The sequence below is a fragment of the Phalacrocorax aristotelis genome, chromosome Z (genome assembly GCF_949628215.1).
Source record: "Phalacrocorax aristotelis chromosome Z, bGulAri2.1, whole genome shotgun sequence".
Classification (NCBI taxonomy): Eukaryota; Metazoa; Chordata; class Aves; order Suliformes; family Phalacrocoracidae; genus Phalacrocorax; species Phalacrocorax aristotelis.
The window spans coordinates 40,783,914-40,797,743 of NC_134311.1; the positions used below are offsets into that span (position 1 = coordinate 40,783,914).

The 13,830-nt window shown below is 40.5% G+C and overlaps 1 protein-coding gene across 4 annotated transcripts in view; it reads right to left on the bottom strand.

The window, feature by feature from the left end:
- Positions 1–13,585, bottom strand: part of CEP78 (centrosomal protein 78) — a 30,108-nt gene extending 16,523 nt beyond the window's left edge. Inside the window, exons 1-8 of one of the 4 annotated variants that reach the window (XM_075078380.1) lie at positions 13,499–13,585; positions 8,221–8,493; positions 7,824–7,999; positions 7,123–7,195; positions 6,488–6,591; positions 5,531–5,705; positions 3,556–3,669; positions 3,231–3,295 (exon numbers count right to left, since the gene is read on the bottom strand). In XM_075078380.1, coding sequence (XP_074934481.1) covers positions 3,231–3,295; positions 3,556–3,669; positions 5,531–5,705; positions 6,488–6,591; positions 7,123–7,195; positions 7,824–7,999; positions 8,221–8,473 — 960 coding nt within the window. In that variant the 5' untranslated portion in view covers positions 8,474–8,493; positions 13,499–13,585. Of the gene's footprint in view, positions 1–3,230; positions 3,296–3,555; positions 3,670–5,530; positions 5,706–6,487; positions 6,592–7,122; positions 7,196–7,823; positions 8,000–8,220; positions 8,494–10,368; positions 10,514–10,709; positions 10,834–13,498 lie in introns of those variants that run through there. The other 3 variants (XM_075078379.1, XM_075078382.1, XM_075078381.1) reach the window with 3 other exon arrangements.
- Between the last annotated feature and the right edge of the window lie 245 nt (positions 13,586–13,830).

Genomic DNA, 13,830 nt, shown 5'->3' on the forward strand with positions numbered 1-13,830 from the left:
ATCACAGACTTCTAAGAGCAAGGGTATCTTAATTTGGTTTTACTACACACATAAAAGAGCAGCTATACTAGGTTAAACCTAAAGTTCATCTAGCCCAGGAGCCTGTCTCTTGCCTAGGTGCATGCTGCTGTTGTACATCTAAGTATGAAGACAGCAAGCTTATTAACGCAGTGTTGAAAAATTACAAAGTCCTTGAGCTGAGACTATGAAACCAACTTGTTTCATGGACGCCTTCACTGGATTTTTCCTTTAAGTTATTCAGTCTCACTCAGAATCTACACAAACTTTCACCACCAATTACACCCAACAGTATCTACAATTACAATCCACTATACCAGCAACATAGTGCTTCTAGGATTAATACAGCTTTCCTCTGTTTCAGCTGCTCATCAAATTCAAAGGTATTGGTTAGCAGTAGGCAGCTCTTCTTACTAACCTGAAGATCCAACCCAAAAGGCAAGCACCTACATGCTACTGAAATGGAAAGAGAAACAACCAGTTTTTATGCCAAGCGGGATGGAAGGTATCCAGTATGCAAGTGGTGACAGTACATTACAGGCTATCTGTGGCAGCCAACATGATCTTTTGTAGTTACGATGGCTTATTATTATTAGGCCATACAAAAGCCCACCAAACTTCTCTTTGTAAAGCAACACAACAGCACCTTAACATATTTTTGGCATAAGCAAAACCATGGAGTTTGCACAACAGGTGTCATGATGAGGTGGTACAGAATGCAGCTCTGCTGCTTCTCGGATGTAAACAAATCGACATTTAATGAGTTTTATTCAGGAGAATTATGACAGTTAGCCTTAGCTGAAACTAGAGGCAGTACTAGGGACGATCATCCATGCAACTCTTTAGATATCTCTTAGTGGGTGAGATATGGTATGAGTTAGTCCACTTGCTCCAAAAGTAAGTTACAGATTAGTTTCACAAGGAAAATTACATCTTATGCCTTTTGTTCAAGAAGTGTCTACGCACAGGCTAAACTTAGTCCAACTGATTCTTCATTTTCTATCAATATGGAATCCAGATATCTTGCAGCTACAATAGGTAAAATAAAAAAACACCCCTACTAATTTAAATAATTTCCAAGATAGTAACCCATGATTTCTCCACTACAAAAATTGGACTAGCACATCCTACTAAAACCTCACAGGTTTGGAGGCAGTACACAGATGACAAAAGGACACAATGCAAATCCTAACTGACTGTATTCTGTTTGACAAGCTTAAGGTATAAGAAACAAACATTACTTCTTTAAATTTGCAAGCTTAGTCAATAATGGATTGTCCATAAAAAAATAATGGAAAATCTGGAAAACAACTGAAATTTTTCTATTACCCTAAAACTGGTTTACAAATAGAAAGAACCATAGTTAGTTACATCTAGAATTTGGAATGTGTCATTAGGACTCTCACAAATACACTCTTAAATTGTTTTTATGCGTACGTTGTTTTTTTTTAAACCATATGGCTGAGTTTTGACGATCGACAGAATGAAGAAACAGTTCTTGTAGTTTTCTGCAACAGAGATTAATGACTGTTTGCCTTCAGTAACACCTCTGATGATTTATTAATTTATTGAGTTTTGACTCCTTAAAAAAAACAAAACCAAAACCCCACAAAACACACCACCAACACCCACACCCAACACAACAAAACCAAACCCCACATCGCTGACTTTGCACACCAAGACACTAGCTCAAAGAAATTCAACCGTTTTTCTCTTCATAATATCCAGACTTCTGTAACTGAGCTCAAAACCAACTGTACATCCTAGATTAGGGTAGTAAATATTTCTGTTTCAAAAGAACATCGGCCTCAACATCAAATGTTTGTGTCCATCTTGCTAAATAGGTGGGTTATCCCTTTTTGAGTGTCTGCACTATTCCCATGATAAACAGCAAATGTTATTTACAACAGCCTGCTCACCAAGCTTACAAAATAAAGGATCAAGGCCAATTTTATCTGTGGAAGAACCACAGTTACTCAGCACGCTGGTGGTCAGTCCTTTTAAATTCATATTGTTAATGAGGTAGGCAGAATTACTAGCATCGCCAGTAAATCTTAAGTTACTGCACTACCTGGATGAATATAAAACAAATGTCTTGAGTTGAGTGATCTCTTAGCATATGGGAGATTCCCCAGAGAGTTGCTTCTTTTTACGGTTCAACTTTCCAGTCATCTTGAGCATCTCAAGGCAAATGCTGTTTTCATGTAATCCCTGCAATATTTTGCAAGTGTTGATTCCATCTGCCAAGGAGAAAGTACTCCTCCACAACCATCCTCAGTTTCTCCAGAAAAAAAGTCTTTAAGAGATTGAAGTGGAAAACTGTATTAATCCTCAAGGAATTCTACACACAAACTTCTCAGTTTATTAGATACTCCCTACAGATCCATAGCTCTGACTTTTAAGCCTTTTCAAAACCAAAAGAGCAATAAGTTCCAGAACAAGATCTGGAATTGTTGCAGATCTGTGAAAAGAAGATCGAGAGTATACTCATTTGTTTGCTCTCTCCTTTGGGAACTGAATCTGATTTCTGTGTTATAAACAAAAGACTCAGTATTTAAACAGCATATCTAATCATAAATGGTCCCGCTATTCAGTTTATGCACGTTACTGTAAACTCTCTATGGACTATTAGATAGAGATGGCAAGGGGTACTGCACTTCAACTAAACTCTGGTTTCTTAGATAGTTAGTATCCAAAAGGGTAGTCTTGAGTAAATTTTAAAAATCTTAATTATGTAAATTATTGACAAAAAAAGTTTCAAAATAAATCAAGTTCTAAATTTCAAATTGTGATTTCCTTTTTAAATAAAAGTTATTGTTGCCATGTTAACAAGAAAGACACATTTAGTAGAAAATCTTCCAGCAGTCCAGCAGCAATATTTACGTAACATTCTACGGTAATGCCCAAGTATACAGGCACATTTCCATTTTTCTTTTCATTAAATGGATATCCTAATTTTATTCCACATTACATCTTAAATTACATAAGAAACCATACAAAATACCCAACACAATATGTTACTGCTAGTGTTTTTAGCTTTTTCCTTCATAATGTTTTTTTGTATGTTTTATAAACTGCTTAAAATTCAGACTTCTGTTTATTACTGGAATAGCTGGTTTAGATTAATTCTGAACGTTGTCCTTTAAAAAAAAAAAAAGCAATGGCAGCTACATAGAAAACCCCAAACTCACTCCAAAATACCTAATACATACCTCCGAATTAACACTATTTCCATTCATAAGAAGTCTTTCAATAATGTTTTTCATCATAAAGTGATCTGGAATCAATTAAGATATCTTATTAAGAATTTCCTGTATGAGACAATTGTTCATGCAAACAAACAGATCATTGAATAAGCAATACTCATTATCTACCCTGTCCCCTTCCCCCATTTTAAAACTGTTTAGCAAAATACTGTTGCAGGTTTTTGCCTTAAAAGCCATTTGTTTTTCCCCTGAGAGCTACTGAAAATAAAAATAATTTAAAAACAAACAAACAAAAACCACAAAGAGGACAAAGGTAGATGCAGATACATACCAATTAATGGATTTTTTCTTACATCAAGTACCACTAATGTTGTATTAGTTTGAAGAGCATCTATTAATGACCTTGCTCCTTCATTGGATATTCCACACTGCTGCAAATCAAGTGCTAAAATGTTTAAGGAGGTAAAAAAAAAAATTCAGTGGCATAACCAGAAGTCAATATCTAATACAATTAATCCACACCTGCTCAAAACCTCCATTTCATAGAACATGAAGCATGAGAAAAGAGGACATGACAATAACAGCCATGTGTAAAAACAAGAGCATTACTTTTGGAGAATAAAACTAGAAATTTAAACCAGTATTATAGATCAACATTAAGAAATAACTGCCGAACAACTGCAAAGGAAAGAATACAAAAATCACTTTTCTTGACAATTCCTGGCAGATATAATATTCCCAGGCACCAATTAATTAAACTGCCCAAGGTAACGTCATATGTATGTGTTTTTATATCTAAAAAGTCTGAGTCAATGCTTCTACAAGTTCACCGCTTGCACACATCAGTAAGTTACATGGTCACCATGCAATAGTACTATCATGGCTTTTGTGTTTATTTCATCCTGTGCATGCAGAGTATCACAGACTGGTTGAGGACCTCTGGAGGTCATCTTGCCAAACCGCCCTGCTCAAGAAGGCTCAGTTAAAGCCACTTGCCCCATACCATGCCCAGACAGCTCTTAAAGATGTAAGGATGAAGACTCTACAACCACAGTGGACAATCTGTGCCACTGCTCACCCACCCTCACAGTAAAGTGTTTCTTGATGTTCAGAAGGAACCTCCAGTGTTTCAGCCTATGCCCACTTCCTCTTGCCTTGTCACAAGACATCACTGGAAAGACCTCGCTCCATCTTCTTTACAGCCTCCCTTCAGATATTTGTATGACTTGAGGAGACCCACCCTGAGCCTTCTCTTCTCTGGGCTGAACAGTCCCACCTTCCTCAGCCTTTCCTGAAACCAGGCTTGCTCCAGTCCCCTCAGCATTTTAGTGGCCCTTCATCGGACTCTCTCCAGTACCTTCAGCTCTCTCCTGTCCAGGGAAGCTCAGCTCTGGCCTCACCAGTGCTGAGTAGAGGGGAAGAATCACCTCCCCCAACCTGATCACAAGGCTGTACTTAATGCAGCACAAGATACCGTTAGCCTTCTTTGCCAGAAAGGCACTTCGCTGGCTCACGGTTAGCTTGTTCTTCACCAGGACCACCAGGACCCTTTTTGCTAGGCTGCTTTCCAGCTACACAGCCCCCACCACATTCTGCTGCATGGAATTATTCCTGCCCAGGTGCAGGGCTTTGCACATCCTTTTGTTAAACTTCATGAGGTTCCCATCAGCCCATTTCTCCAGCCTGTTGAGGTCCCCCTGGGTGGCAGCACATCCCCACCTTCCCAGGGATCCAAGTATGGCTGATTGGGTCCTTCTTCCCAGCCTTCCTGAAGACGGGAGTGACATTTGCTATCCTCCAGTCCCCAGGCACCATGATCCTACAAAGATTATTGAGAATGGCCTCAAAATGACATCAGCTAGCTCCCTCAGCACTTTTGGATGCATCCCACCAGGGCCTATGGAATTCTGTATGTCCAGTTTGCTTAAGCACTCTCTAATCTGGTCCTCTTCCATCAGTATGCATGTTATCTGTACACCTGGTTCAAACTATGAAACAATTTCAACAGGTTTTGAACTGTTGAAAAAAATCAACAATTTGATTGCATGTACAGAATGCTATGATGTACACCACCACCGTCAGTCATTTTGTACAGATACACAGTAGAACAAATTACTTCTCAAAAATACCAGAGGACAATACTAGATGACACTTTGACAATACAAAAGAGGAAATTTTTTTTAAAAAAAGATTACTCTTTCCTAGATAAATAGTGAGCTACTCTTCTGGCTACATTTGCTATAACTGATAATTCTAAATTTTCTGCCTGCCAATACTATATCTTAAGACTCAATATTTCACAATACCTTTTAGCCAAAGGTCCTCTCCTAGGCACTCTGCGAAGGCACTTGCTCCTCTATCTCCAACAAGCATGTTGCAGTTGAAAGTAATCCGCCTCAAGCCGGCCATATAGTCTAGGTCAGGTCTCCTGTAACGCAGGCTTTCAGCCCAGGCTTCACCATGTCTTTTCATTGCCTGGTGCTTTGCAAACAAAGAAGCTGTTACCAAGTGCACAGGCAAAGCCATTACTGACAATGAGATCACAAGTTATCTTTGTTTGTAACTGATGTTTAATGGCTTTAGTGGTCATGTAAGAAACACAGTTATACCATTTCTGTGTTCAACGAATACAAGTATTTTTAAACACGACAGTTAAGTCATGTTTGCTCTGATCATCCAATTTGCAACGCAAATTATTGAACAAGGCTACAAAACATCTTATTACCTTCTTTTGGCAGACAGACACTTTCAACCCATCTTGAATAGGAACCACACACTAGGAAATTACGTGCTTTCATGCAAACCAATGTAACATTAATTAGAAAACTGTACTAGTTACAAGCTTACTAATGAGCTAATTAGTAGCTTTTCAACTGTAAACTCAATTATTCTTAGCCAAAGCTTAAGAATACTTAAGACATTTTTCAAAATTTGTGACAATGAAAGAAGTGCACCCCAAAACAGATGTTGGACCTTTACAGCCCTAATCCTCATTTAAAGACTAATGATTAACAACTCAGACTGGTGTGTTAACTGATGTTTACTAAAAAATAGCATATTTAAATCCCACACCAGTAAATTAAGCTACTTTTGGCATACAAAGTCACAAATTTCAGAAGGACTATTCACATACTTAACTTCAGTATTCACATATACTGCTCACAAAGTGCTTTGACAGATTTAGAGCTTGAAAGTAAAAGAAAAAAATCAAATGTAGTTAAGTTCTTGTGAACATTTCGTTCTAAGAAAGGTGATTAAATTACCTTTAATACATTTGCTATATGTTCTGCCCCTCGCCATGTGAGGCTACATCCCGTGAAGTTTACATATCTGATAGTAGCTGAGTTCTTTACACTCTGACAGATTGCTGAAGAAAACAAAATCATGCATGTTATCTATACACATCACAGCCCGACTAACACAACACACTTTTTCACTGCCATATTAAGAAGCTGAATCACCTTTCATAGGCAAAAGCCTTGACAAAGAACTAGTGTTGAAATACACTGTATATTTTAAATACATATAAAATTTTCCAAGATTATGTACTTCTAGTGCAATTGTTTAGCAAAGACTATCTGAACAAGCTAAAACATACTTTATTTCCATCTACCTATGTAAACATGAACAAATCAAGAAAGAGTTAACCTCAAACAAATATTATGACTGTTGTTTTAAATAAAAGTATAAACATCATCGTAAAGTAGTATGGCTATTTACTAGCATCAATTGAAGAAATTCAAGTCTTTAAATGTTATTGTAAAATAAAGTGAAGATTTTTATCTCAATCACTACAGACAAATTTAAAACAGGAGTGGAAGCACTAAAAAACTTACTTACCTATTTAAAGGACTAAAAAGAGGTAAGTATATTTATACATTTTTGATTCTGAACTTACTTTCTAATCCACCATCTCCAATTGGACAGTGGGCTAAAGAGACGCTGTCCAGAGATGAAGCTGTGGCCAAGCCCTTCAGAATAAAAACAACGTTAACTGGCTTGACAAGCAAAAATACAAACAGAGAAAAGACCAAGTCACACAAACTGCTCAGAACTCTTTGTGCACCCTACAAGAAACTCTGCGGGGTTCAGAGGAAGGTCAAAACAAGTGAACCTTAAAGCTCAGTTTAAGCTGGTTGATTTCTTTAGCACAGAAGCCACTGCAGCCTATGGGCAACAAGCAGCAATGTCCTTTCCTAGAAGCCATGCACAGCAAACTGGAGAGTGTTCCACTAACACATCTTGAAGACCTGTTTTTATCTCCTTGCTGTGATACAACTCTCCTTCTGTCATGTACACACACAGTGGTTTCAGTCACAAGCATATGTTATACGCCCCAAACACAAGGCAGAGACGTTGCTAAGAACTTTCTAATAAGGCTTAATGAATCATGGCAAGGGAAGGTTACACGATTTTGACCGATTCAGCACAACTAGGTTATATTAAATATCTCGGCAGAATAACTCACACGACAAATAACAGCAAGATATCTCAGAAGAGGAACATCCTTGTCCATGACAAATATTTATAAAATATAGTTGCTACTTCTCCATGATCTAAGCATATTTTCCATTTATTTGTACACTAATATATTCTCACCTTTGTTAAAAGTATTAGATCTCTCTCCCTCAGAAGCAAACCCTGCAGTTCTAAGTTTTTTAGTACATCTGAAATACTGAGACAGCCTTTGACAGCTCTGCATAGTTGGCCAGTCAAGTCTTTTGATCGAACCGCTGGGATTCTCCTTCTAAAGTAAGTTTTATACCTGTCAACACCTAGTAAACAACAAAAACCACACATCAGTAAAATGCAGTCCCTATTGACTTGAAAGCAGTCATAATCACACCTTGCTTCTTTGCTGCTTTTCTTAAATAGAAATAATTCCTTAGGTATTACAATTCCTCCCCCCATGTATTCAATCACTGAAAAGTTTTATACGACCAATTCTAACATACATACATCAGCACATTTATCTTTTATAACCATCACTACAAACCTGATTCTCCAAGACCCTGTTGATGAAAACTTCTTATTCCAATAGAAGTCAGAGTCTTATTATCCCTGATAGCATTCAGAAGTGGTGTCCAATCAGCAGCTTTGATGCGATCTACATTTAGGTCAAGAGCACCCTGAGTCAGGTTAGCCTTCACAGCTTTTAGTGGGACAGAGCCTTGAAGAGCACAAAGATGTTCATAATGCGAGTAGAAATCTCGCATGCACTGTCTTCTTATTTTTACTGATTCAATCATTTCTTTTCTGTGATAAATGTCTAAAATAAGGGAGGAAGAAAAAAGTATAAACTTTTTCCAATGTATAATTGATTTTGCAACACAGTCTCAATTCAACATGCATACCCAAAACATGAATATGTTAATGCATATCATATAGCATTTACATGTCTTTGATGTAAAGGCAGGTAAAACACTGGCATCTTGTAATGCTCACTACCTGTGTAAGTACTGCTGAATGAATAAGTGGGAAATGAACAAACCTGCATTTTTATTTTCCCACAAAAATAGGTATACTCAAAACACAAAAGGCCTAATGTTCAAGCACTAACTGCTGTAAAGTTTTTGCTTTTCTCTTAAAATTTAATTTTGTAGACTTAGGGTGTGCAGACTCCTGAAAGCCTTAGACACTCCCTGACCCAACATCAAGGGATACAAATTAATATTCCACAGAGGACTAGTAGCGAGCTTCTCTGCTACTTCAACCAAACACAGAATAAAATGTGTGTTTTCCTAAATATTTTTGATACTGCATACCCTATGTGCTTATCCCAGTACATTTAGGAAAACACTTTTCAGGCATAATTATTTGTTACACATTAGTACCCATGCAGCAAAACAGTACTAACTCCCAAGTAGGATCTCTAAATCCTGCTGTGGCACAGGTATTAAGAGTAAATTATTCCACGGTCTTGGTAGGAACATTTGTCAGTATATTTAAAGGACCCATTTATTTATCTACTTATTTATTACTTCAGACAGCGTAAGTATTCCACATATGATACCAAACATTGTTCGCACTGCAAACAGTTTTTCATATTGCTAAAGACTAGAAAGCTTCAGCCAATTTTCTGAAACACTCTGTGTTAACATGGGACAAGAATTACTAGATATGTACAAGCAGGTGAGGACAGCCACTTGTAAGAATATAATTTAGAAAAAAATAATCACATTATTAGTATTTAGATGACTGAAACTGTAATAATAATAGGAATAGAAACTCTAATAATAGTTCCTCTACACCCTTTTCTCTCTCTTATTTTAGCTCTGGTTTGCTAGCATTAGATAATGACTAAACTGTGGCCACAGGAACAGAAACAACTAAATTATAATCCAACACTGCGGCTCCAGAAAGCAACCATCAGTTGTAAAGCACCACCAACTTCAGGTGATGTATCAAAACACAACAGATTAGCATGTTATCTCCAGAGTTTCAGCCATATTCTTTCATAGTGGCTTTCATTGTAACACCTGAACACCACACCTCTAACTGAAATAAAGAAAGGAGCTCCTGGCCATAGCACTGAGGTTCAACCCACTTGCCAGCAGAAAGGAAGAGGGTCAAACTCATCGGACCCACAATAACTTCCAACTGAGAAACAACTATGTAAACTAGAACTCTCCAGCATGGGAGTTACAGCATCTGACAAAACCCTATTATACCTTGACTGGCTCTGACAATGTACACAGGGGACAGTTATTTACTATCTCTTTCAATACAGATCAAGAAGCCATCGCATGATATTGGCTGGTGACAAATTAAAAACAGAAACATAGTAAAACTGAGAAATTCGATCCCATGCTAAGAGTTTCTAGGAAGCTGTAAGTTTACAGTAATTCAAAAACAGCTGGGCAAATTTACAGGGGGTCAAAAAAATTCCACCCATGACCACTGACTGCAGAAACAATGACCACACTCTACATCCGGAACTCACACACAGGAAGCTTAACCTCATGCTTACTCTCTGCTTATACACCTTATTAAGCATGGCCCAGTGGTCTGCTGGAGCTAAACACATTTTACTTGACCTGCTGGACCACTGTATTGTAGTACATAATACAGCATCCACCTGGCATACACAAATTAACAACCTGGTTATAACTGGAGTAAAATAGGGTTTTTATGTTTCACCCACTCAATATCGCCACCAACTCAGGAAACCAGTTCAGCGCTCCGCTTCCCCAACAGAGTGCACCATGAAGCCAGCACGAACTGGGGACTGGAGCCGACGGCCTCCGGGATGTGACAGGAGCCACCCGGGGGGGAGGGAGCAGCGACAGTCGCTCCCTCCCACCCCGCAGCCCCCCGCCCCGGGCTCAGACCTCCCCGGAAGGGACCTCAGCCAGTCCCTGCGGCCTCCCAGCTGGGCCGTCAGCCCCCTACCCGCTCCTCCATGGCAGCACGGACTATCCCCCACGCGCAGGCCCGGTCCCCGGTCCCAACCCCGGGCCGCGGAGTACCGAGGTAACCCCGCACCTCCTTTCGAGCCCGCTGCCAGCCCTGACAGGGGCCGCCCACCTCCGCACAGCCACCCGCCGCTCGCGCGCCGTCTCCCCGGGATCCCAACCGCCGCCGGCCCGCCCGGTCGCCGCCACGTGGCGCGTCAGGCCGCCGCCCCGATTGGCTGCCACCCCCACCGCCCCCCCCAGCCCCCTGCTTGCACACATTCAAAATGGCCGCGGCAACAGCCGTCCCGTTGGCGCTGCGCTACTGGCGCCGCAAGGGCGCGGGTGTTCCTTGCCGCTGTTAACCGTCGCTGCTGCGCGCGCCCACCCCCGCTCCAGTGCGGCAGTCAGTCCGCCCGTCCCGGCCTTGCGGGTGGGTGGCCGGCCGGCACCCGAGGAACCGCCAGGGTACAGTTAGCTATTTCCTCCCTCCCTCCCTCCCTCCGTCACTGCCGCCGCATTAATGCTCCCGCTGAGCGGGAGGGAACGCTAATGCATTACTTTCTCCCTCATCCCCGCACCGGTGTAGTGCGTCTTTTGCCGAGAGCTAGGCAGGAGGGATCTAAGAACAGCAGAGGTTTTAGACAGAAATTTTACAGCTAAAGGGAAACTACCATTCTCTAAAAAAAACCCCACCTTTTAAATGCAGTGCTAGAATAAAGCAAACATACTGTCTTTCAACATGTCATTACACACATGGCATAGCTTTGCTGTCAGCAAAGCCTATGCATAAGGAGCCATGTAGATGTATTTCGAACTACAGCAGTAGCTGCAGTCAGCTGGTCTCAGCAGTGTGAGGGGGAGTAAAGAGATTTCTCTTTCACAGCTACATTTCTCATTAGTTTGCTAGGTTAGTTTACACAGACATGACTTCAGAGAATTCTCACTAACCTTCAGTGGAGACCATTACAGACAGCATCGTTTCAGGCAAAGTGACTCAATGTAGTCCATGTGCCCATCATAGAATTTGCACCAACTACTTAAGAAAATGATTACTGTAAATTGATGAGTAAGAGCGATTTGGTAAGTTTGCAGATGACACCAAATTGGGCAGGAGTGTTGATCTCCTCAAGGGTAGGACGGCTCTGCAGAGGGACCTGGGACAGGCTGGATCAGTGGGCTGAGGTCAACTGTATGAGATTCAACAAGGCCAAGTGCTGGGTCCTGGCACTTGGGTCACAACAGCCCCATGCAATGCTACAGGCTTGGGGAAGAGTGGCTGGAAAGCTGCCTGGCGGAGAAGGAGAGCAGCTGAACATGAGCCAGCAGCATGCCCAGGTGACCAAGAAGGCCAACAGCATCCTGGCTTGTATCAGGAATAGTGTGGCCGGCAGGAGTAGGGCAGTGATCGTGCCCCTGTACTTGGCACCGGTGAGGCCGCACCCTGAATTCTGTGTTCAGTTTTGGGACCCTCACTACAAGAAGGACATTGAGGTGCTGGAGCGTGTCCAGAGAAGGGCAGCAAAGCTGGTGAAGGGTCCAGAGAACAAGTCTGATGAGGAGAGGTTGAGGGAACTGGGGTTGTTTAGCCTGGAGGAGGCTGAGGAGACCTTATTGCTCTCTACGACTACCTGAAAGGAGGTTGCAGTGAGGTGGGTGTTGGTCTCTTCTCCCAAGTCAATAGCAACAGAACGAGAGGAAATGGCTTCAAGCTGCCATCAGGGGAAGTTTAGGTTGGACATTAGGAAAAACTCTTCACCCGAAAGGGTTGTCAGGCATTGGAACAGGCTGCCCAGGGAGGTGGTGGAGTCACCATCCCTGAAGGTGTTCAAAAAATATGTAAACATAGCAATTCAGGACATGGTTTAAGAGGCATGGTGGTGCTGGGTTGACGGTTGGACTTGAGGATCTTAGAGGTCTTTTCCAACATTAATGATTCTATGGTTATTTATCGAACATATTAAAATTACACATTCCTTTTCCAGGTTAAGTATAGGTGGCCCTTAAAGAGGTTACACTTCTAGTCTGCTGGAGGCAGCAGGCTTTAAACTCTAAACCTGAGCAAACTCCAGAGAAATAAGACAGGTTAAGGACTCCAGAACATAGTGAGAACACTGTATGTTCATACAGATAGAATGTCATATTATACACTGTCTTTAACTGACATCAGAAGCAACTGAAGTACCCTGAGTGCTATAATCAAGTGTGCCAGAACAGGAATTATTTCAGTAAGTCTGAGGTCACCATCTGTACAAGTTGTTTCACCGTGACATTTTGTGAAACTAACATAAAATACAAGGGACAAAGGGCCATAATCAGCCAAACAGCAGCAGCAGTTTTTCATTTCTTGACTGTATGACAAAATATTACCAATTTTGTCATAACTCTGAGGGCCACAGACTAAATTCAAGCAAAATATAAATTTAAATACACTCAAGAATCTTTACTTTTAAAGATTTGCTATTTGTGCTACTCGGTTAAATCAGTTTTAACAGGTAGGGAGTTAAGAGTAGGAACTTCACTGCTAGTCCATGTGCATTTGAAATTTTCTCTTTGATTGATATGTCCATAATCAGTTTTGTGGTTTTTTTTTTTTTTTATTCCTTTACTCATTTTTCTGGACAGCCTTTTCGGTCAGTCAGGGTTTTACTCATGTATAGGGTAACATCTACAAACCATCCTTTACATACAAATCAAAGGTGTAAAATGATAACCACATCTTCTAAAATCACTTAGGGGTGGTATTTTTAAGAACGTCCCTATTTTCTTTGGAAAATTAATTTAACATGCTTGATATGATATTTCATAAGTAGTAGAATTCTATGCATTTTAAGGTATGAAAAATAGAAAGCATCTGTGAAGATTCCAGGAAGGACAGACCTGGTGTTTGCAGACATTATATATTGGAGACTCTCCAGCCTTGCATTTCGTTGTCAATTTCGATGCCGATTATGCTGTTGACCGTAGAGCCTAGGATTCAAGATGAATTTTGAATTACAGCAGCCCTGTCACTGCCATGTAAGTGAAGCAAGATGCTTATCTGTATGCAATTCATTAGTCATATGTTGTGCACCAAGAATAAGCCTGAAATAAAAGCAAGATAAGAGTGATTAGACTGTTAATAAAGCTCTTGTTATTTTGTGGCACATCAAAACTATTATACATGGTCTTTCTTGGATATAGCCTTGCAACAATCATACAGGATCTCTAAA